Below are 22,619 nucleotides of genomic sequence, written 5' to 3'. Positions count from 1 at the left end.
TGGGGCCTGCCTGGGAGCCGGCTGGATGAACCCCATCACCGCAAGGATACTGAGCCCAGCAGCCAGGCATCCCCACACTTGTACCACACACACAATTAACCCGCCAGGGGGCTACTGGGACCCTCCTTTTTCAGGTGCAGAAATTGGGGCTCATAGCAAGGAACAGGGAGCATCCAAGGCTCAAATTCTTCCCACAAAAACAGGTTGCTCAGACGTCAGGCACAGCTGGCGAGCTGCTTGTCCACTCTCCTGCCTCAGTGCACAAACCCGCCTGGCAAACTGTAAGGTGTGATAGCAACAGGTTAGGCTTGTTCCTCCTATACGTCCCAGCACCAGTTTGGGGATCAGAGGGTCTGTGTTCCAGACCCTTTCTGCCATCTGTTCCTCTAGCTGTGGGTAAAAAGGTCACTGAGCGGGGCCTCTTTCCCTCATCTGTGAGACAGAGGGTTGGTCCAGCCCACCCTCAGGCCTCTTGCAGCTCGGACACCATGGGCTTCGACTCCAGCCCTGCCTGAAGCTCTTATGGCCATCCCAATGCGCTTTGGGATTCTCACAGTGCCTCCTATCTGAAAGGCAGTGTTGGACTCTGTGCCAGCCGAATACCAGGCGACAGGGCTCCAAACATGAATGAGATTCAGGCCCTGCCCTCAAGGGGCTCACAGTCTAGAGGGGGTGAAAGACAGGGAGTGCTCCATGCAGGCTCTTGTCATCACATTAAATGACTCAAGTCTTCTTCAGAGCAGGGCTTTTACCCCTTGCTTTTTCCACCCAGGGTGTTACTAAAGACTAGTTCAGAGTAGGCGTTTGGTAAGTACATGCTGACCTGAATTGAACCAAATAATACTTTAGAGCATCAACCAGGAGATTCAAGTGTTGATAGCTAGATTGCTGGGCTTCCCTGATGGCTTAGATGGTAAAGAATCTGCCTGCAATGCAGGAGACTTGAGTTCGCTCCCTGGTCAGGAAGATCCATTGGAGGAAGGCATGGCAACCCACTCCAGTATTCTTGCCTGGAGAATTCCATGGACAGAGGAGCCTGGGGGCTACACTTCATGGGGTCTCAAAGAGTCAGACATGACTGAGTGACTAACACAGACACACAGCTATGTTACTACAAGGTTAGTGCTCAAAGCTGGCTCAAGCTCCGGAGCCTTCGTCTGTGCTATGATTAGCTGGGCTGCATCTTTTCACATGTGAGAGGCAGCCAAAGATATACATGTATGGAGCCAGCAGCATTCTGAGCACCAAATGTGCAAACACTCATTTTCATTCTTATAATAACCGTGTGGGGTAAATACTATTGTCTCCATTCTGCATGTGAAGAAGTTTAGGCACAGAGAGGTTAAGTAACTTTTTTCTGAGGTCAGGCAGCTTTTAAGTGGCAGACTTCAAACTGAACCCAAACGTGGTCTGACTCGAGTCTGTGCTGTCAACCTCTATGCCTACTGCTGGAGGACCACTTGCTAATATTACTAAGCTAAAAACGCATTTATCCTTTGATCCAACAATACCATCTCAGGTATTTTCTATACAGTTGATCCTGCACATGTAAGAAAAAGCTTGTTTTTAAGGCTATTCACTGCTGCCTTCTTCGTAAGAGAAAACCAAATTTCCATTTACAGTGGATTAGTTAGATAAATTGCAGTATAATTACACAGTGGAATAATTATACAGCTGTGAAAAGGAGAAAATGTTAATGACCTGCGTGGAAGAGCTCCAGAATGTATTGCTAAATGTAAAAGCAAGGAGCGAATGGCGTGGATAGTGAACACTGCTGATTGTGTAAATAAGTGGGAGGAGGAAACAGAACATATATTTCCGTATATGCATAAGGGAATACTGGAGGAACACACTAGAACTAACACAAGTAGTTACCTCTGGGGAGCAGGGGGCAGGAAAGCATTGGATGAGAATGAGGTGGGGTAGGGTTTTCAATAAAAACATCAATATTTTTTAGATCTTTGAACCAGGTGAATATATTACCTCTTCTGAAGACTTATGGTTAGCTTGTTTGGAGTTGAAGGAAAGGAAAAACTTTCCAAAGAAAATACATTTGGGATCTCTCTCTCTGACCTCAAACCAAGAGACGGGCTTGGGAGGAAACAAGGGACAGAACAGATGAGTGCCCTGGGATGGAAGCTTCCCTCCCATCCCGGTCATCTAGCCTTTCACAGGGTGACTTTGCAGGTCCTTGTATCAAGAGTCTATTTCCAGGACTTCTGGTGTCCAGTGGTTAAAAATCCGTCCTGCAATGCAGGAGACATGGGTTTGATCCCTGGTCAGGGAACTAAGATCCCACATGCCGAGGAGCAACTTAAGCCTATGCGCCACAACTCCTGAGCCTGCGTGACACAACAAAGATCCCGCATGCTGCAACTAAGGCCCGACACAGCCCGATAAATACGGTTTTAAAAAGGAGTCCATTTTCCCACCTTTTTAATCTGGGCTTGACCATGTGACTTGTTTTTATCAAAAGCCTATGATGGGATGAAATGACATCGTGCAGCTTCTAAGGCTGGACCTTGAGAGGCCTCGAAGCTTCTACTTTTGCCGTTTTGGAAAGTAATTCTACCACATAAGGAAGCTGGGTCCAGCCTGCTGGAGGATGAGGCCCCAGGAGAGAGAGAGGCTCGACTGACAGGCGACACCAGCATCCAGATGTGTGCAGAAGCCCTCTTGGACTGTCCAGCCGCAGGTAAGCGGACAGATAACTACAGCCCTATGAGCAATCCCAGAAGAGCAGGGCTGCTAGATTTAGTAAGCAAGCATTCATGACACCCAGTTAAGTTTGAAATTCAGATTAAAAAAATACTTTCTGAATATAAGTCTAACCCGTGCAATATTTGGCTTCCTGGTGGCTCAGACAGTAAAGAATCCACCTGCAGTGCGGGAGATCTGGGTTTGATCCCTGGGTTGGGAAGATCCCCTGGAGGAGGGCATGGCAACCCACTCCAGTGTTCTTGCCTAGAGAATCCCATGAACAGAGGAGCCTGGCGGGCTACAGTCCATGGGGTAGCAAAGAGACGGACATGACTCAGTGACTAAGCACGTGCAATATTTGAGGGCATACACTCCAAATTATTCATTGTCTGAAATTCAAATCTAATTGGGCATCCTGCATTTTATCTGGTAACTCTCCAGGAGAGACCATCAGGAGATCCTCCCAGCTAAACCAAACTCAGTACAAGTGACTAAATGAAAAAAACTATGAACAAAGAAAATGGTTGCTTTCTTAAGCCACTAAGTTTCAGGGTGGTCTGTTATGCAGCAAGGAGTACCTGATGCAGGTACACGTGGAGGATCACAGTGGGGCCTAACCTATGCTCGGGCCTTGCTAGGTGCTGCCTGCCCCCCAGGCTCCATCCTCTAGGCCTCCTTTTGCCCATTTAAAGCTGGGGTGAGGCCTTGGTGGGTCTTGCTCTGAGTTCCCAACCCTGAGCCGGCCCAGCTCCGCCCACACCCCAAGTCCACTCTTAGCCCTTCCCGGGTCCCAAAGCACTTACTTGAGATGGGGATGGGGTGATGCTGGCTTCTTGGCCTCTTCGCCCTGTTGGGAGGCGCTGCGGCCCTGCACAGGGGGCCGGGGCTGCGAGGTAAGGGGTGCGCTCAACTTGGGGGCCTGGTTTGGAGAGCTGCCTCCAGATGCACGGGAGAGCTGGGGAGACCCTGGCGATCTCTGCTGTGGCGATCCAGACTGAGGGCTCAGGGGTTGCTGGCCTTGTGGGGAGAGCCTCTGCTGGGAGGGGCTCCCAGATCTTGGGGGCTGAGGAGACTGAACTGGGCGAGGGCCCCCTACAGGGAGAAAAAAATGATTCCGTTCAAATTCTTTTAGGATAAATAAGGCTGTGCACGGGTGTCACTTTGAGGACGCCCATTACAGGGTTCTTCCTACCAGTGAAAAACGGAAAACAATACAAACGCACAACTGTAGGGGAACTGACTGGAATGTTAAGATACATTCCTGTAATGGAATGTGCTATGGTCATCATGTATGATGTGGCAGAACAATATTAAACACCATGGGATGTTGTTGATAATATATGCTAAATATTAATATAGACTACTAGACAGAAAGCAGCTTATAAAACAGTATTTGTGGGTTAATTACATTTTGGCATGTATAAAAATACATGCCCGAGGCAAAGGAAGGAGTCCTTGCCCTGTCCAAGGGAGCAGGCTATGCATGCTAAGTCACTTCAGTTGTGTCTGACTCTGCGATCCCATGGACTGTAGCCCGCCAGGCTCCTCTGTCCATGGGATTCCCAGTATTCTGCAAGAACACTGGAGTGGGTTGTCATGCCCTCCTCCAGGCGATCTGACTCAGGGACGGAAGCCGCATCTCTTACTTCTCCTTTTCTGGAAGGTGGGCTTGTTATCACTTGCGCCCTCCGGGAAGCCAGTGTCCCTAAGGGAGCAGGATTACTAAGTGTCACTGGCATTCGCCACATAGTCGCCCACTGTTTCTAGAGCTCCTACTCCGTCACAGCAGCTGGAAATCTGGATGTTATGTGAAAGCTTCTCATTTTTAAATGTTGGTTTGCTTTTTTGTTTTGTTAAACTCATCATAGGTCCAAAAAAACATGTTTTCTACTTTTATCTTAAATCTCCCCTCTTTCCCCAACACTCTGCCCCTCAAGGCTGATTAATATCTTAGAAAATCTGGACTCTTATTCATTCATTTATTAACTATTCGTTTAGTCCCTATTATACAGATGAGATTCACCAAGAGACTAGTAATTTTCTTTCAGCTTCTTGGCAAAGCAAAAAAATAATAATAATAATAATACTTTTTGTTTGAGCACATAGAAAAAAATTAACTTATATGTAGATAGTATTTGCTTAGTATTTGCTTTAGCACAGGATCAGTGCTAAAAGATGATGAGGTTCCTTAGAAGAGAACGTCACTTTCACTGAGTTGAAAATGAGTAGTGAGTTCAAAAAACAAGTTAATAATGTGATCTTGTTAATTTGGGAACTCAATGAAAGCATTGTGTTTTAATTAGCCTTGTTATTTTTACTCTAAATGTTAATTCCATGAGCATTTTCTTTAATTATCCTAATTTGTTTTTAATTGATTGTTTTTCAACTCACTAAAAGTATGTTTAGCCTCCTGTCCCTTAAAATAATATCTCTTTATTTGTCGAGCGTGTCTCTACTCTGAGCCGGAGAGGAAGCAAGAATACAGTAGCTCTCTGTTTTAGAAGCGCTCTGTGCAAATGTGGCTGAAAAAGTAAGTCCTGGGGCAGAGTGGGAAAGGAGAGGGTAGGGCAGAGGCATGGGCAGAGCCTGGGGGGGTGGTGAATCAGTTGCTTTGAACATTCTGTAAGCAAAGAACTATCACCTGGCAGGAGGGCAGTGGGCTGCAGCGGTCATAAGTATTCTTAATGATGACATCATTAAGAACAACGTGTATATTATCATCGCTGTGCTGTTTGTAGTTGTTGTTTAGTCACTAAGTTGTGGTCAACTCTTGGTGACCCTCATGGACTGCAGCCCACCGGGCTCCTCTGTCCGTGGGATTTTCCCAGGCAAGAGTACTAGAGTGGGTTGCCATTGCCTTCTCCAGGGGATCTTCCTGACCCAGGGATCGAACTCATGTTTCCTGTATTGACAGTTGGATTCTTTACCACTGAGTCAGCAGGGAAGCTTAGTAAGACACAAATTATTAATAGTGAGTTTTAAAAAATAAAAGAGTTTATTCTGGCAGTGTCTCTTTATATCAGCATAACTGCTTTCCTTACAGAAAAATCCAGTAAGAATAAAGTTCTTGGCATCCTTGCTGGCCTCAAAGGTTTTGATAATCCCTTTTGTGTCCTTTTGAGGTCCCTATCCTGTTTCTCCATCTACTTGACGTCTCTTTGGACCCAGATTTTCTTTTTTTTGGCACACTGTGTGGCATGTGGGATCTTAGTTCCACTGCACTCCCTGAGGTGGAGTGCAATCCTCTGGATTGTGTAGGAAGTCTCTAATAGTGAGCTTTTAACAGTTAAAGTCCCTGATGGCTCAGACCGTAAAGAATCTGCCTGCAATGCAAGAGACCTGGGTTTGACCCTTTGACCCTCCTCCCCTGGAGGAGGGAATGGCAACCCCTTCCAGTATTCTTGCCTGGAGAATTCCATGGACAGAGGAGCCTGGTGGGTTATAGTCCATGGTGTCCCAAAGAGTCAGACACGACTGAGTGATGGTTATCAGCAGTAAATTACTAGCATCTACGAAGCACTACCTCCACAATGGGACATCTTGCTAGTTATAACTGCTTCTCTTGCATTATCTCACAGGCAGCTCCCCTTTACTAAACAGGCAGATGTCATTTCCTGCTTCATCACTGTGGAAACTGAGCCTCTGAGAAGTGAGGTAGCTTGCCTAAGTCTGCCAGAGGGAGACACTGTAAGTAGATTCAAACGTGTTCATCTGCCTGAAGAAGAACCCAGTGTTCACTGGCACACAGTTGTGTAAGTCCTGAAAAACCCAGTGTTCACTGGCACACAGTTGTGTAAGTCCTGCAATTTCCCTTTTCTTAAACGCTTTCTGCTTTTCCAGGAAGAGAAGCTCAGACGAGAAGGATGAATGGGTGTTTTATATAAGACCTGTGGAAGAGGAAGCCCTTTGCTGCCCAAGGCTGATTTTCCCCAGAAGCAATGAGTGCATGACTTTGATAAAGGGAAGGTCCCCGTGTGATAATAGTGCTTTATTTCCCATGGGTCTTAGAGCAGGTCCTTAAAAGATCACCGTGAAAATGCCTGGCCTGGCATCTTGGAGTGAAGCTGACCTGAGGCCCTAAGCTGGCACTAGAGCCATGAGGGTGCCTGGAAGGTTCTGACATCGAGAGAGGACATGGGTGACTTTGGCCCCAGGCCTGAGCGTGAGAACACGCGAGCAGCTGGCAGCCCAAGAGAAGGGGTTAGTTACTGCCACAGTCTCCTTTCATCTTGTCATCAACAGTCCATCCATTCTCTGATAAATGGTGGCATTTACTTAGTAATACTGGGATATTTTTGAGGAATGATTCGAATTGACAAGGTTCTATGTAATGTTCCATTTTTCTTTCTCACTCTTGCTGGTTGGCTCATAAATCTATAATCAGGCACTGCTAGCGGCTAGGAAGCAGGCACTTTCTAGAAGATCTGAAAGACCAGACTTGTAAACATGCCATTTTCTTGTGCTTCCTTGGACAAAGCCTCAACAGCTACCTCTGTAAAAAGGAAATACCCCTGTTTTCATCGCTGACACGTTAGGAAGCTGAAAATGAGACCATAAATGGGAAAGTCCCTAGCACAGGGCCTGGCACATATTAGGTACTTAATACATTTACTTTCGGTCTTTCTTCCCTCCTTTCCTGACTTTAAAGGAATGACAACCTCATGGTCTCCTTCATTCTGCACACAGAGCAAGGGAATAAGTCTGGTAATTAAGTATTAACATGGAGTTTTTCAGAGTGCCTTTTTGGAAGTCACATGTGGATCCCTCAGTGCATTTCAGCATCCTTGCCTGGATGGTTTCTCTTGGTGGGTGGCTCGTCGTGGGTCCTACCTTGTGTGGGTGGCCGTGGCTGGGGTTGTCCAAGTGGAGGACCCAGTTGGGCTTGCCCAGGGGATTTTGCTGGTTTAGTCTGAGGAGCCTAAAGCAGAAGAGAAAAGAAGACTGTTGTGGCCACTACAGCCATTCACTTCCTGGGTGGGAGGGCAGGATTTGTAAACATCTGTTTGTTATTGAGGTGCTCAGTTGCTCAGTTGTGTAATGGACTGTAGCCCGCCAGGCTCCTTTGTCTATGGGATTCTCCAGGCAAGAATACTGGAGTGGGTTGCCATTTCCTTCTCCATCGTTATTGAGGTAAAACTTACATAATGTGCACAGCACAAATAGTTTCTACACGTGGAGACACCTGTGTAATCACCAAGCAGGTCAAGACAGAACATTTCCAGTGGAGAAGGCTGCCCGTGCCCTCTCCAAGCCAGTGGCCTTCTTGAGAACAAGCATCTTTCTGACATCTGTTATCACAGATTTGTTTTGAGGGGGACAAAGGGGGATCAGGTTTTGAGACTTGCTTTTCCAGAAAGCTGGAGATCTAGCAAATTCTTTGGAGAATCATCTGGTAACCCATGGTGAGGATCAGGGAAGACAGGAGCTCTGTGTTAGCGTGAAGAAGTTGGAAGATGAGCAAATGGAAGACACAATAGTCCCTGTTGACCAGTGCCCTGGGAGCACACAAAGGGCATGTGTGTACATGTGGGCATGAGTGTGCGTGCGTGCGCACACACACACACACACACACACACACACCCTGCTCACCACTCAGGCCTGGGAGGGAGGGCACAGAAGGGACAGCTGGTTTTCTATGATAATAATCTCTGCCTGCAGACACTCAAAGCCCAGTTGAGACCACGTTTTTCTCTCTAGGGTGGCAGAGAGAGGGAGGGCCCCTCAGAGCCTCCCAAATGTCCAGGTCAGGAGCAGGGGTACAAACTCTCCCCCAAGCCCAGCCCCACCCACACCCCATTTCTTTCTCTCCAGGTCGGTTCCTCCCTGGGTGCATCTCCTCTGGATCAGGGCACCCCCTCCCAGACGGCCAAGCATCTCTCATGACTATATGCTCTCTCACCCAAGGCCTCAGGGGCGAGGGCACCGTGCCCCCTGGCATCAGGAGTTGGCTCATTTTGGATATGACAAGGTCGGCCATCAGCTGCTTGTCCTCTTCCACGTGCTCTCCAATCAGGGGCATTGAGCTGTCCATCACCTGTGGGCGAGAAAGGAGTCCTGAAGGAGCCTTATGCCAGGGGAGCCTGGCAGCTGAGCAGCGCATCCCAGGAGGGTGGGCTCAGACCTCAGGACAGAAGTGAACACTAGATGGCAGTGTTCTCCATGCAAATCTCCAGCCCAGCGCCTCCGCTGGAAATGACCCCCGTGGAGACAACCTCCGATTTCCCGCAGTTCAGTCTAAATCAACTCCCTGGACTCAGTTCAATTCAGTCTGCATTTGCTGGGCCTCAGACATGCGACCAAGGGCGGGGAGCCTTTGCTGACCTTTTCTGCTCTTTTCTTTGGGGAGCTGGTCTCTGCCCCCTCCTTTCCCACCTTGGCCCCTACCCAGGATTGGGGCCAGTTTCCTGAACTTTGGCCCAAGGTCAAGGTTTTCCACAAAGCCGAAAACAGTGAAGGAAGGGGCTCAATTATGATCAAAAAATGACAAGGGTTGGAGTCAACTCAAGATTCGGAGAGAAGAGGGAAGAGGTGAGGCCTTTTCTCTGGAACTCTAGCAGAATAAACTGCAGAGAAATTTCTTCCACAGGGAGAAGGCTGCTTCTCAAAGGAGGCACACTTGTAATGGGAGGGGCCCTGAGAGATCAGGGGCTTCCCAGGTGGTGCTGGTGGTGAAGAACCTGTCTGCCAATGCAGGGGATGTAAGAGATGCGAGTTCGATCCCTGGGTGGGGAAGATCCCCTGGAGGAGGGCATGGCAACCCACTCCAGTATTCTTGCCCGGAGAATCCCATGGACAGAAGAGCCTGGTGGATTACAGTCCATGGGGTCGCAAAGAGTCAGACATGGCTGAAGTGACTTGGCATGCATGCATGCTGAGTGATCGTATTTGTGCATCCACTCTTTTGGCAGATGGAGAAACCAAGGCCTGGAGATGGGAAGGGCTTGCCCAAAGTCATGTAGGCCAGTGATCCAGGTGGCTCCCTAGGCATGGACAGAGGCAGAAGGTCTTGGGTGGGTTGCTGGAGGATGGGGCCTTGGTGGGCTCTCTGTCTCCCCAGCTATAGGAAACCAGCCTGTTCCCCCAGCTCACCACCATCTAATTCTCCATCTGGTTTCCCCTTTTCCCAAGCTCTAGACTCACGAGGTTCTGTCTCCCATCCAGGTCCTTGGGCAGGTAGGTCATTGACTCTTCCTACTCTCTACCTGGCTAGCCCTTCTCATCTGCCAGGAACATCTAGCTGGTCCTTCCTCTGCAAAGCCTTCTTGGCACTCCTGCCATCCTTGCTTTGGTTGTCTCACCATCTCCTGTTTGTGTGTGTCTCCCCAGCCAGACTGTGAGCCCCTGGCTTGGGGATGGGCCCTGTGTCCAGACAGGTGTGCCCTTGATAAGTACCTGCTGAATGGAAGGACAAGTCCTGTTCATATCGATAAGGATACTAGTAAGAGCTGTATGGCTTTACTAGGTGCCAGGTGCTGTTCGAAGCACTGGGTGGAGAGCTCACATAAATCTCAGAGTATCTCTTTGAGATAGGTACCATTACTGCTCTTATCACAGTGGGAAAGCTGAGGGTCAAAGAAGTAGCGAGTTCCAGGACAGACTGCGAGCACTCCTTCTACATCTCAAAAATCACCGAACAGCTCTGAGTAAGAACTAGGAACAGGAGACCTGGCTTCCAGGCTCTGGTTCTCCTAGGGACTCGGGGTATGATCTTGGCAGCTCACTTCTCATCTGTGGGCCTGTTGTTGTCCTCAACTATAACCTGAGGGGGTTGGGTGGCTGCGAAGACATCTGGGACTTTTAGGAGCCCATTAATCTAAAGCACCTACTATAGTTGTTGCTGTTTAGTAGCTAAGTCATGTCCAATTCTTTGCGACCCCAGGGACTGTAGCCCGCCGGGCTCCTCTGTCCATGGGATTTGCCAAGCAAGAATATTGGAGTGGGTAGCCATTTCCTTCGGAGAAGGCAATGGCACCCCACTGCAGTACTCTTGCCTGGAAAATCCCATGGACGGAGGGGCCTGGTAGGCTGCAGTCCATGGGGTCGCTAGGAGTCGGACACGACTGAGCAGCTTCACTTTCATTTTTCACTTTCATGCATTGGAGAAGGAAATGGCAACCCACTCCAGTGTTCTTGCCTGGAGAATCCCAGGGACGGGGAAGCCTGGTGGGCTGCCGTCTATGGGGTCGCACAGAGTCAGACACGACTGAAGCGACTTAGCGGTAGCAGCAGCAGCAGCCATTTCCTTCTACAGGGGATCTTCCCGATCCAGGGATCATACCTGTGTCTCCTGCATTGCAGGTGGATTCTTTACCACTGAGCCACCAGGGAAGCCCTATTATGGTTGGGAAGCTGAAAAGCAAACTCAAGGATGTGAATACAGATTGTATTAGCAAACTCAGCTCCCTATGGGCTGGGCCTGGGTCCTTGGCTTCCTGGATCCCATTGCCCGGCACGTGGACCGTCTCTCAGTCAACGTGGGCTGAGCTGAGCTATGGCTGTGGCGCCTCGGTGTGTGCAGCTCTGGCCTTTCTCTTCCTGGCCCTGCCTGCCCACTCTTTTTTTTGTTCTGGTTTCTGTTTCCTATGTTCGCTACAGTGGAAAACAGCCACCACAATGAACCTGAGGTCAGAGCATTTTGCAGTCCCCACGGTGGACACAGCTAAAGGAAGTGGACATTCGGGTCTCCCCAGGGAAGCATTTTTCCAGTGAGCAATGTCATTCCCTGGACAAGTCATGGAGGACAAGTTCAAGGGTCTTTCCCCTGAGTATTTCACTGTGAGGATCTTCACAAAACATGTCCCACAAATGTTATGTTCTCACCACAGAGGTGGCTAAGGAAATCAGTATTTTTGGATCCTGTCTTTGTTTTTTAAAATACCTTTTATCTTCCTGGTAAAAAGCTCCCTACCTCCCTTGCCCCCACTCTAAACCAAAAAGCAAGGGAAACCACTCTGTAATGTTTGTGAGAGAAAAAGAAAAAGTCTGAAAAGCCATTCTTCCCCCCCCGATACATTTTTGAGAAGTTTTCTTGTTTTTCAAAAGTCCAAACTCACGATCTTCTTTTCAAATGTGGAAGGTCTTTCATCCCTGACCCTCTAAATGTCTGGAGGCAGGGAGCCTGGGTCCACGGGTACAAACTTTTGTTTCCTAAGAGTGAAAGTTGAGGAAACTCAGAGAGGCAGGAGCTCTCAGGGCAGAGATAATGCTCAAGTGAGAGAGAAGGAACTAAACTCACAGAAGGGAGGGGGAAGCAGCCCTGGAGTCCTTCATTTGCTGACTGCAGGCCCCTCTCTGAATGGAAGCTCCAGAGCAGAGTCCCTGCTACCCTGCCGTATCCTCATCGCCTGACTTGGGGGCTGGTGCCCAGAGGAGGAGCTCAACAGTGAATGAATGAATGGGTGAATGAATCAGTGACCATGTGTGTGTCAAAGCTGAGTTCATGTCTGGTGGTCCTATGAGGAGATGCAGAGGCAGGAGGGCCACGGAGGGATTCCAGAGATGCAGTGCCCTGGGCATGGATCTGAAGCACCCAGGTGTCCTCAGGAAGGTGGGCACCTCATTCCTCCAGGGAGCAGCCTGGGTCTGACTCGGAAGCAAGTGTGCAGGATGGTGGTTCTGTCCCCCGAGAAGGGGCTGCTGAGGGGATTTCAGGTATGGTGGCCACTGGACTTGAGGGGAGGGTTTTTTTTTGACTGTGCCACATGGCATGTGGGATCTTAGTTCCCTGACCAGGGATCAAACCCACATCCCATGCATTCAAGCATGGAGTCTTAACCACTGGACTGCAGGAACTCCTGAGAGTTGTTTTCTAGAGCAGGACTGAACTTGCTAATATAGATGGTAACTCATCCCTGGAAGTTACCAGGCCTTCCTTGGGCCAAGACTGGGCAGAAGGGCTGTGTCCACCCTGGCCTCCCTCCCCTCCACCTCCAAGCTGGTCAGTCTAGGGGCTCGGGTGGGAGGAATGCCTTCCTGGCATGGCAGGAGGAGACCAGCGGGGCTCCCACCCCTCCAGTCACTGGTCCTGGCTCGCTGTGGGTCCTGGGAGTGGTGCAGACATGCTGGGCTGGAGCACTAGCCGGCTCTCGCGGTCATCCTAGCCATGTGCTTCCCATTAACCGCCCACACCCAGGGGAGGGGGCAGCCGCAGGGCGCTCCCTCACGTGTCTTGGCCTTGTGTCAGTACCGCCCCTCTGCTGTGGTGTGAGGAGAAGGCCGCAGAAGGGAAGTACCGGAGGGACTGGTGGGGGTGGTGGTGGTGTGTGAGCAGAGAGACGTGACGCTGGGGAGAGAGCTCTGAGCCAGCGCAGCCTTTTCAGGGGAAGCCACGGAGAGCCATGGCTCCGGCGGGGGCCGGGAAAGGGTTAGGAGGGGAGGGGGGCTGTGAGGTCAGGAGAGACACAGGGGAGCCATGGCCTGGGAGGAGGACTGTGGGATTGGGGGAGGCCTGGGGAGGAAGTCATGGGGGTGGGCAGGGGAATGGGAGGCCCGCAGGGACCCACAGGCGACAGCTCTGGAGGGCAGCAGGGGCGCGCTGGCCTGTGAGATGCAGGGAGGTTGAGGGAGAGATTCTGGGACTCTGAGCCCCTCTGAGCCTCTCTCATACATTTCCCTGTATTCCCACCCCGTTCCTAACCATCAGTGCCCGCAGCGACTAGTGCACCATCCTCCCTGCCGGCCGGCACACTCCATACCTGTCTTGTTCAGGGCTCTGTCTCCAGAACTGCCCCACACCAGGCCCATGGGAGCCCCTAATACATGTTTGTTGATTGAACAGATGAGGGACTCTGCACGGTGACTGTGGAATTGGGTCCTCTTTACCCGTTTGGACACTAAGAAAATTTAACAGACTGGAGGGGACAGAATCTTGCCAACTCTTGGCCCAGTGCCCTTCCCCTACCGTTAGGGCCACAGGTGCTGGAAGGTTATCAAACCTCATGCCCAAAGTCATCAAAGTCCAGGGCAGGACCCCTGGGCACAAAGGCTTTAGATGCAGCTGAGGGGGTGGATGGGGGTACGTGAGGGCAGTGGGTGAGAAGCCTCTGGAGCCGCTCTCTGAGGCCTAGGCTGCTTGTGCCCCAGCCCTGACCTAAGACACAGCTGACCACTCTGGAGATCACACCTGGACTCCTTCCCTCTGGAATGCCTACCCAGGGGCCTGGTTCCGGCCAGGAGGAACTCCCGCTCCATTGCTCACCTCTATGATGTAATCTCTGCCATCTTTGCTGTGGACAGCCTTGACAGCACAGATGTCCAGGCCACCAAACATCTCCGAGCAGCTGTCCACCCACAGCCTGTACCTGCAGGGACGGACAGACAGTGAGTATGTGGGACAGGGGGAAGGGGCGGGAAGCAGACATCGAGAGATGCAGAGACAGGGGGAAGGAGAGACCCAGAGAGACACCCACAGAAAAAACAGGCTAGGAGACAGACAGTGACATACACACAAACACATCCATTCAGAGACGGAGAGAGACAGGAAGACATAAGAAACAGAGATGCATGAGAGAGACAGAAAGGCAGAGAAACAGACACAGAGAGAAACAGAGGCAGTGGGAGAGACAGAATGGGTAAAAAGAAAGGCAGAGATATAGATGGACAATGAGAGACACACAGAGGGAGAGAGGTTAGAGAGGGAGCCAGGCAGGCAGGTGACAAGCAGGATGAGGGGGAGGAGTGAGGGGAGTTGGGGGGGATCTCAGAGACCTGACCTCCTTCCCCTCCCCAGGACTTTGCTGGCCCCCCAGTACCGGGCAGCTTGTCCTGCCCCAGCTGGATCTGTCCTGGACCCCAGCTGCCCCTGAAGTCTTTTTCCCTTGGGAAAACTGCTTGAAGGGCCCCAGAAATCCCTCCCAGGCCCAGCCTGCGGGGACAAAGGGTGTATTCTCCCCCTGGCCTGGGGCACGCAGGCAGAGGAGCCTGGCAGGCTTCTCCAGCCTGGCCCGGGGGCCTGGCCTTCTGGACCCGTTGCTTTTGTTCCCTTTCCAGCCACTTGATGGCTGCAGGGTCCGTTTGCTTTGCAGGAGAAGATCTCAGTGCTGGACTCTGACCCTGCAACAAGGGGATGGTTGTATCTTCCCGGCCTTGTGCTTGGCTTCCTTTGTGGTGGCTGGATTTGGAGTCACAGGGGACTTTGTGTCAATGTTCTTGCTTTTCTCCCCACTCTCCAGGGTCACATGGGGCACGCCTGCTAGGAGATCTATTTGTGTCTCTGAGCCATAAGGCCTGGAATGAGCTGAAGTGCTCTCAGAGCTGGCTCTCTCATCTCCTCTGCTAAGTTCCCTTGAGGCACTGAGGCTACTGACCATGAATTTGCAGAAGGGAAAGTAGATTCCAGGCCTGAGCAGTCCCACTCCCATAGCAGGCTCCTCTAGGAATGGCCCATGCGGCCTGGGACTGAGCAGAGCCAGGGAGATAATGACCTGCTGGAGACACCTGTGAGCAGCCTGCGAGGCCTGGGGAAAGGCTGGGCTTACGTTCTGGAAAGCTGGTGGAGAAAAGGGCCACGACTGCCCCTTGAATGCCCACTGGGGGAAGGCTGTCACTCCCCCAGACCAGGTGGTGCAGTTGAGCCAGGGACCCCTGAGACTGGAGAGCACAGGTGGGCACCCACCTTGGGGGCGGCACCTGGGACTGGCGGGAAGGGAAGGAGACTGCTATTTCCAGTGCACTCCTGCCACTGAAGATCCCTTTCTCATTAGCCCTCTGGCTTGGGTGCATTACCTCCAGTCTACAGCTGAAGGAGTTCAGAAAGGGTACTTAACCTGCATAACACAAATCTGAAGGGGGCAGTACCACTCACTTTAGTTCATGCTGTTTCCTCAGCTTAGAGCCCTGAATGAGTTCCACAAGGGCAGGAACCGTGTTACATCCCTCCCCTAAGTCTCAGTCCATGTTACTGCAGCACGGTGGTCCCACTTCACTCTCTCGGGGCAGAGATGTGACACAGGAGTATCTAATTACAGTGCTGCTGCTTTCTGGGTCATCGTGATGGGGTCCATGATAGTCATGTGACTTAAGTCAGGCCTATTAGTGAATAAGGCTCAATTCCAGGCTTTGATTGAAGTGGTTGGGAAAGACATCTTTCTGCTAGACTTGACGCAGTTAAGATGTAAGCCTGGAGCCACTTTGGATCACTATATGAGTGAGCTGACCTTCTGGAATGAAGCCAACATGCAAGAAAGCTGAACTGAAGTTGGCAGTGAAAGTGAAAGTCACTCAGTTGTGTCCAGCTCTTTGTGACCCCATGGACTGTAGCCCACCAGGCTCCTCTGTCCATGGAATTCTCTAGGCAAGAATACTGGAGTGGGTGGGTAGAATAAGTTCTACAGGCCTACCTGGAGCTGCACCTCTGAAAGTTTTCATTGCCACAAGCCAGTAAATCCCCTTTGGCTCCAACTAATCCATTTTCTGAAACTTGCAACTGATACAGAGTTGTTAAAGGGAAGGGTTGGGTCTTTTTGTCTGGACCTCTTTAGTGCTCAGCATACATAACATGCAGTAGGTACTCAATACATGTTCACTGAACAGACCTTTCTGACCCTAAAGCCCATGCCTTGCCCACTGTCACTGAAGGCTTGCAAGCAGAGATCACTGGGCACTCAGCAAGGGATGTGTGTGTGCTGCTGGCCTCAAAAGCAGGTGGCTGGCCCTTCTTCAGGTGAAGATGTGAAGAAGAAGAAGCTTTCAGGCTCACGGGTGTTGTTTAAAGGGAGGGACTTTCAGCCACTGTGCCTTTCTGCCGCATTCATGATTCACAGGAAATTGACCTCTACCTCCTCATGCTGAGACAGGAATACATCTAAGAGAGGAGTGGGCACTCCGGGTGGGAGCCCTGGTACCCTAACGGGATGCTTCCATACAGCTGTCAAGAGCAGAAGAGACTGGTGAGGGCTTCCTGTTCTCTTCCTGTAGCAACTGGCAGGGCCACAAAGACCCCTGGACTTGAAGTCAAGATGTCAAGATTTTAGTCTTATCTCCGCCATTGATCAGTTCTGTGACTTGGACAAGCCATGCTCCCCCTCTGAACCATCTTTCCCATCTGTAAAATGGGGTTATTGTAAAACATGCCCTGAAGGCTATTACGGGCAGTAAAGTGGATCATGCCTAGGAAAGTGCTCTGTGGGTGGTGAGACACTGGCCAAAGTGCAAGACGGCATTCATGACAGGATCCTTGCTGTATCCCTGTCTACCTCCCCCTGTGGCCGGTACCCCTCCCGAAGCATCTCCGTTACTTCTTACCTCTCTGTCATGGCCACCTGCTCCAGCATGGCAGAGCCTGTGTTGGCCTTCCAGTTTCCAGAGATGGAGGTTCTCCTGTACCAGAACAAACGACACAGTGACGGCAGTAGGGATGCTTGTCATTGATCTGCTTTCCTTTTTTGCTTTGGCTGTTTGGTGGCTCTGATTCAAATATCTAGCTTACATTGTTCTAAGTCGCTTCAGTCATGTTGGACTCTTTGCTATCCTATGGACTGTAGCCTGCCAGGCTCCTATGTCCCTGGGATTCTCCAGGCAAGAATACTAGAGTGGGTTTCCATGCCCTTCTCCAAGGGATCTTCCTGACCCAGGGATCGAACCCATGTCTCTTATGCCTCCTGCACTGGCAGGTGGGTTCCTTACCATAAGCGTCACCTGGGAAGCCCACTATGATGTGCATTCTTAGATATACATCCTGTCTTCAGATTTATTGTGTTTTTATTTCCCTTTATGTTGATTGTCTTATTTCTTGGGTCTTATGTATCTTTTCCTAAGCCACGTTTGAAATCTAAAATTGAATTTAATGAATGCCTACACTATCAGATTAAATCCTTCAAATGACCTCCTGTTTTTTTTTTAGAAGAACTAGGGTAGTACAGCCCCTCGTGACTCTGGAATCTTTTTTGAGCACTAAAATGTAGGAAAAATAACCAATGGCGAGAAGTGACTGCTTTTTCACGGTGAAGAGCAGGAAGGCCTCTGCCTCTGCCTGCCTCATCACCCTCTCAGTTCCTTTGCTTTTTCTGCTCCAGCAACAACTGACATCCCTTCGGGTACTCCAAAGCCATGGATTTTTTCCAGTGTATAGGCCTCCATATACTTTTCCCCTTTGCCTGATAGTCTTCATCTCCATCCTTGTCTCCCTAAGTCCTACTCATCTTTCAAGTTTCATCTGAAAATGTGACTTTCTGACATGACACTTCCCCAATAAGAACCCCCTATACTACATTCTACCAATGTTTAGAAAAGCTCATCTCAGTTGCAATGACCGCTTTAGTGTGCTGACTTCCCTGAGGGCAGTGAGCATGTTTGACTCATCCCTCTGTACCTCTAGTGTCCAAGGGTTCCTGGCAGGTAGTAGGTTCCAGGTAACAACTTACTAGGTAAGGGGTTGTGTATGCTGAAGAGAAATACAGACAAAGTATATCCAGTGGCATATCTGGATTCAGCAAAGACTGAATGGCTTTAAGCAAAATGGAAGTGATAATGTGATCTGTTTCATGTCCAAGGAAAGGCATGTGATTGCGCTTCAGAGGTGAACCAGTGCTATCCAATGTCTTTCTAAAAGAGAAAATACAATGCATCTGAGAATAGCAGATGCTGAGAACAGGGGGCCAACAGGAGCCATAATGGTTCAAGTGTTGCATTTAACATTTAAATGGTTAAATGTTGCCGTGACATTGATAAGCTTCAGTTGGTTCAGTTCAGTTCAACTCAATGCAATTAAATTCAATTTGGCAAACAATCATCAGGCCACCCTATGTCTTGACTACAGGACTAATCTGAGTGTGCAGAGATGACCCCCCTCCTCCAGCTGTTCACTACCTTAAAGGGTAGACTAGCCTAAAACCAGAACAGAGGCATAGTAGGGTTAGCAGTACACATGAGGTGTGAGGCATTCTGGGGAAACAACTTTTTAGATACTTTATGTGACCCCAGAAGGTAGTGACTGAGAGGTACCTGGAAGGATGAGTAGGATATGGTAGAGTGGGATCTGTATGGTGACAAGGGAAGGTAAGAACTGACTTGAGCCAGACAGGTACAAGTTTGAATCTTGGTTGTAGTGTTTCCTAGTTTAACCATGGACAACATTTCTGAGTATTTTCTCATTAGTAAATAGGAACCATTTTAGTACCATGCTTATAGAGCATCATGTGGATTAAAGGAAAGATTCTCATAAATCTCTTAGTACAGTGGGTGCTACTATTATTTTTCAGTAAGTGTAGATGAGAAAAGAAAGCATTCTAATGCCAGAAACAGCAGGAGCACAAGCTAGATTGGTCTTCTTCCAAGAAGATAATGATAGAGCTGATAGTGAGTGCCTTCTATGTCTGAGACTTGGGTCTAAAAGCTTTATAAACACAGGCTTCAGTCTCACAAAACCTAATGAGATGGACATTATTATTATCATCAGTCCCATTGAATGACAGAAGCCACAAAACCATATCTGAGAAACTCTGTGCTCTTAACCATGACTCTCCACGGCAGAGCCGAACACAGGTCTGGGGAAAAAAGTTGATTGGCCCAAATATGATGCAGCCGCTTGAATGAAGGATGGAACGTAGGCTGTGACAATGGAACCTAGGTTTATGACACAGGTTTGATGCTGACCCCCTTGTTGAAGAGGGCAGGGGTGAGTGGAAAGGCGCTGACCTAACTAACTTTGGAAATTAGTGGAGACTGGATGCCTAAGAACAGAAGAAACCATATGTAAGTCCTGCACCATAGTTGCCAAAGTTGTTTCTCACGGGGCTACAGCTTGACAGTTCTGCAACTATACACATGTGCTGGGATTGAACAAGGAAGTATGTGGATGGAGGATGGGGGAAGCCAGATTTTTTCACTGTTGGGAGTGGAAAGTTACAGATAAGCAACTTGGGAAGGCTAAAGTGAATCATGTTGAAAATCGAGCACCAGTTGAAAGTCTGACACATCAATATGAGCTGTTTAGCTTTAGCTATAGACGGATATATACAGAGAGAAATAATTACAGACATGTGTGTATACACAGGTTGAGATACACACATTTATTTCCCAGCTCTGTCTGCTGAGAGGACTTAGACACAATGACATTCAGTAGCAACAAGCTCAAAGGCCTGAGTGCAGGGCAGGAAGTGGGCCAGAAAGGACGTTGAATGGTCATGGGCGGAGAGGGCGTTCTACACCGAGGTCTGACACGAACCCCTTCCCTCGGACGTGGGCCAATGCAGGGTCCAGGAAACGCCATAACTAATGACAAATTGGAGCTGTCGGGACAGAAAGGCTCAGCATAAAGAATGCAGCAATGAGGTAATCCTCAAGAAGAGAAACTGGGACAAGGTGTCGTCAATGTCAAGTGGAAACGCTAACAATGAGGAGAGGAGGGAAATGATATCATGAGGGATGGTGGAGGCCTCAGGAATGTGTTGGACCATGCACTAGAATGTTCTCCGACTCAGAGGGGTTATGAGTGTGGAGGTGACTTTATTGCCCTGAAGGCGTCTGAGAGCAGTGACAGGTCTGGCCTGGCTCATGGGTGGGAGAATGGTTGGCAAGACAGGCCAGAAGTATTCCTTGGCTCCATCCCTTTCCTGGGCATATTTCCTTGCAGGTCAACGGACTGCATTTTCTCCAGTTTTCCAGGCAGTGGCAGAGTGGAGTGGTTGCAACCGAAACTGGGAGGCCTGCAGAGCCTAAAATGACCATCTATCTGGCCACTTACAGAAAAAAGTTGCCAATCTACAGTCTAAGCAATCCAGGTAGAGCAAAAGTAACCCTAGATAATACAGAAATGGAGATGTATGTGATCAACGCAACCTTACTTACTGAGACAGGTGGGAGCTAGACTTGGCCTGTGGGCTGTGGTTTGCTGACCCTGACCTAGTGCACAGATCCACCACACAGAAGCACATAGAGAGATTGCCCAACTGTCCAGAACCATCTGTTGCAGTCTTCAAAGGGGGAACCATGCAATCAGCACTCCATCCAGGCTTGGAGACCAGGCACTTATTGCCTCTCTGGAGTCTCATCATTTCAAGTGGAACCAGCACTACTCCAAAGTAAGACAGAGAGGCCTTGGAGCAGAAAAGACTGAGCCCTCCATGCAGTCAAGAGCTCCCACTCATCCTTGTAACCACAGCTCCAGCATGAGTCATCATCTGCTTGAACCACCCCTGGATTGAATGTGTGATGAATTTTCTGGCATTCGTCCCTTTTCTTTTAGTCACGTAACCTCTGTCTCCACTGGATAATGACCCTGCCTGTGGTGCATGCTGTCTTGGTGGGACTCTCTATACGGATCGTCTGCCCTCTTCTGATAATCATGTGACCACCGTTGGACTAATCAGCACTGTTTCCGTGGAATTGTAATCTTGAGTTAAGCCCTGAAAATAATTATGGTAGATTCCCTTCCTAATGGGGTGCCACGAAGATTGTCTATTATTTCTGGCTACCCAGATTCCTGGGGCTTCCCTGAATCCCAGTATTTCTGAAATTGGTAATTTGGGGTTAGTTAGTTTTTTTAAGTTTCTGATCATCAATGGGTTTCTAATAAATTCCCTTTAAAAACATTTCACCGTATTAGTCAGATGTGGTTTTTACTGCTTGCAGGTGAAGAAATCTGGTGTAACTCCTACCTGATATTATTAGTCCCAGAGAAACCCTTTTGCAGCCCACAGCCCCAGAGCCTTCCTTTCATGGTTATAGGTCAGATCATGACACTTCTCTGCTCAGAAAGGAAGAGAAGAAAATCCAAAATCCTCAGCAAGGCACTCAAGGCCATCCTTGATGTGTCCCTTCCATGTATGTCTCCTGTGACATACATCCCCTATCTGCTTGCAAAGAGGCCAATAGTCTTTATTTCTCTGGGGGAAACAGCCTTCATTTAGGTAGACAGATTTTTTGCCCTGGAATAAGCCATGATGGAACAGCAGCCTTCCTCTGTGACAACTAGAGGTGAAGGGAAGTAAAGGAGACAGAAAGGGAAGATAAGATGTCCCTGTGGGGGTCTCTGCCATGGGGTTTGGTTTCGGTTCCTCTCACACTCTGCTCCTACCCTTCCTCCCGGCCTCCCAGCCCCTGCCCCTGCCCAGGGACTCACATGTAGGCCTTGTAGTTGGACCCGATCTTCTGGATACGGATGTCATACTTGGAGTCGATGAAGGCCTCGGTGGTGGCATAGGTTTTGGCCATGGCCACCATGCTGGTGACGTCCTGGTAGTCATGCTGGTTTTCTACTTTGATCTGTTGGGAGGATGAGGGGATGAGCACCACATACCCAGTGTTCATTGAGCACATACCCTGTGCTGGGACCCAGGGCTGCATACATAGTGACCGTGAGAAGGTCATCTGCTTGGCAGGGGAGGCAGACACAGGATGCAAGTTGCTCTCCAAAGGCAGCATTCCACCTGGGGAAGTCGAGGGAGTTTTTATAGGAGGGGTGGGCTCTGAACAGGGGTCAGGAGAGGGAATGCGATTCTCACATGGGCTATGACACAGGTACATTCTCTGGAGAGGATGGAGGATGGACAAGCCAGGGGCAGGAGGAGCTGGGGGGAGGTGGGTGGGCCAGTGGTCCACACTGGCCAAGGGGGCAGGAGGGTGGAGATACCTGAAGAGGGTCTTCAGGGAATAGACCATGGTGGGCCTCAACAGCTTTGGCAGGGGCTAGAATGCTAGCCTGAAGGCTCTGGATAGCCAGTTGAAGAGGAGGAGTTTAAACAAGAAAGTAGCCACATTTGTGTTTTAGAAAAAGCACTCCTGCAGCAGTGTGGGGAGCCGGGTAGGGGGTGTGATATGGGACAGAGAGAGACCAGTGTGTGTGTGTGCGTGTGGTGTGCCTGGGCAGGTGTGTGCATGTGGGCTGTGTGTGTGAAGTTTGTGGGGGACATGTAGAGTGTGCGTGGAATGTGCAGTTCGTGGCATATGTGTGTGGTGTTTGCATGTGTGATGCACATGGTGTG

The 22,619-nt window shown here is 49.7% G+C and overlaps 1 protein-coding gene and 1 long non-coding RNA gene across 2 annotated transcripts in view; one reads left to right on the top strand and one right to left on the bottom strand.

Moving 5' to 3' along the window:
* SYN3 (synapsin III) overlaps positions 1-22,619 on the bottom strand; it is a 492,105-nt gene that overhangs the window by 195 nt on the left and 469,291 nt on the right. Inside the window, exons 8-13 of the mRNA XM_055574733.1 lie at positions 21,758-21,900; positions 16,942-17,016; positions 13,898-14,000; positions 8,600-8,734; positions 7,531-7,618; positions 3,504-3,792 (exon numbers count right to left, since the gene is read on the bottom strand). Of these exons, the coding sequence (XP_055430708.1) occupies positions 3,504-3,792; positions 7,531-7,618; positions 8,600-8,734; positions 13,898-14,000; positions 16,942-17,016; positions 21,758-21,900 (833 nt within the window). The remainder of the gene's footprint in view (positions 1-3,503; positions 3,793-7,530; positions 7,619-8,599; positions 8,735-13,897; positions 14,001-16,941; positions 17,017-21,757; positions 21,901-22,619) is intronic.
* On the top strand, positions 13,278-21,214 carry LOC129647736 (uncharacterized). Its single transcript, XR_008712471.1, has 3 exons — positions 13,278-13,614; positions 13,855-14,019; positions 20,270-21,214. It is a non-coding gene; the product is annotated as an uncharacterized LOC129647736 (long non-coding RNA).

The sequence above is a fragment of the Bubalus kerabau genome, chromosome 1 (genome assembly GCF_029407905.1).
Source record: "Bubalus kerabau isolate K-KA32 ecotype Philippines breed swamp buffalo chromosome 1, PCC_UOA_SB_1v2, whole genome shotgun sequence".
Taxonomy (NCBI): domain Eukaryota; kingdom Metazoa; phylum Chordata; class Mammalia; order Artiodactyla; family Bovidae; genus Bubalus; species Bubalus kerabau.
Note: the sequence above shows the minus strand (reverse complement) of the source record. Positions and strands in the feature narration are given on the sequence as shown.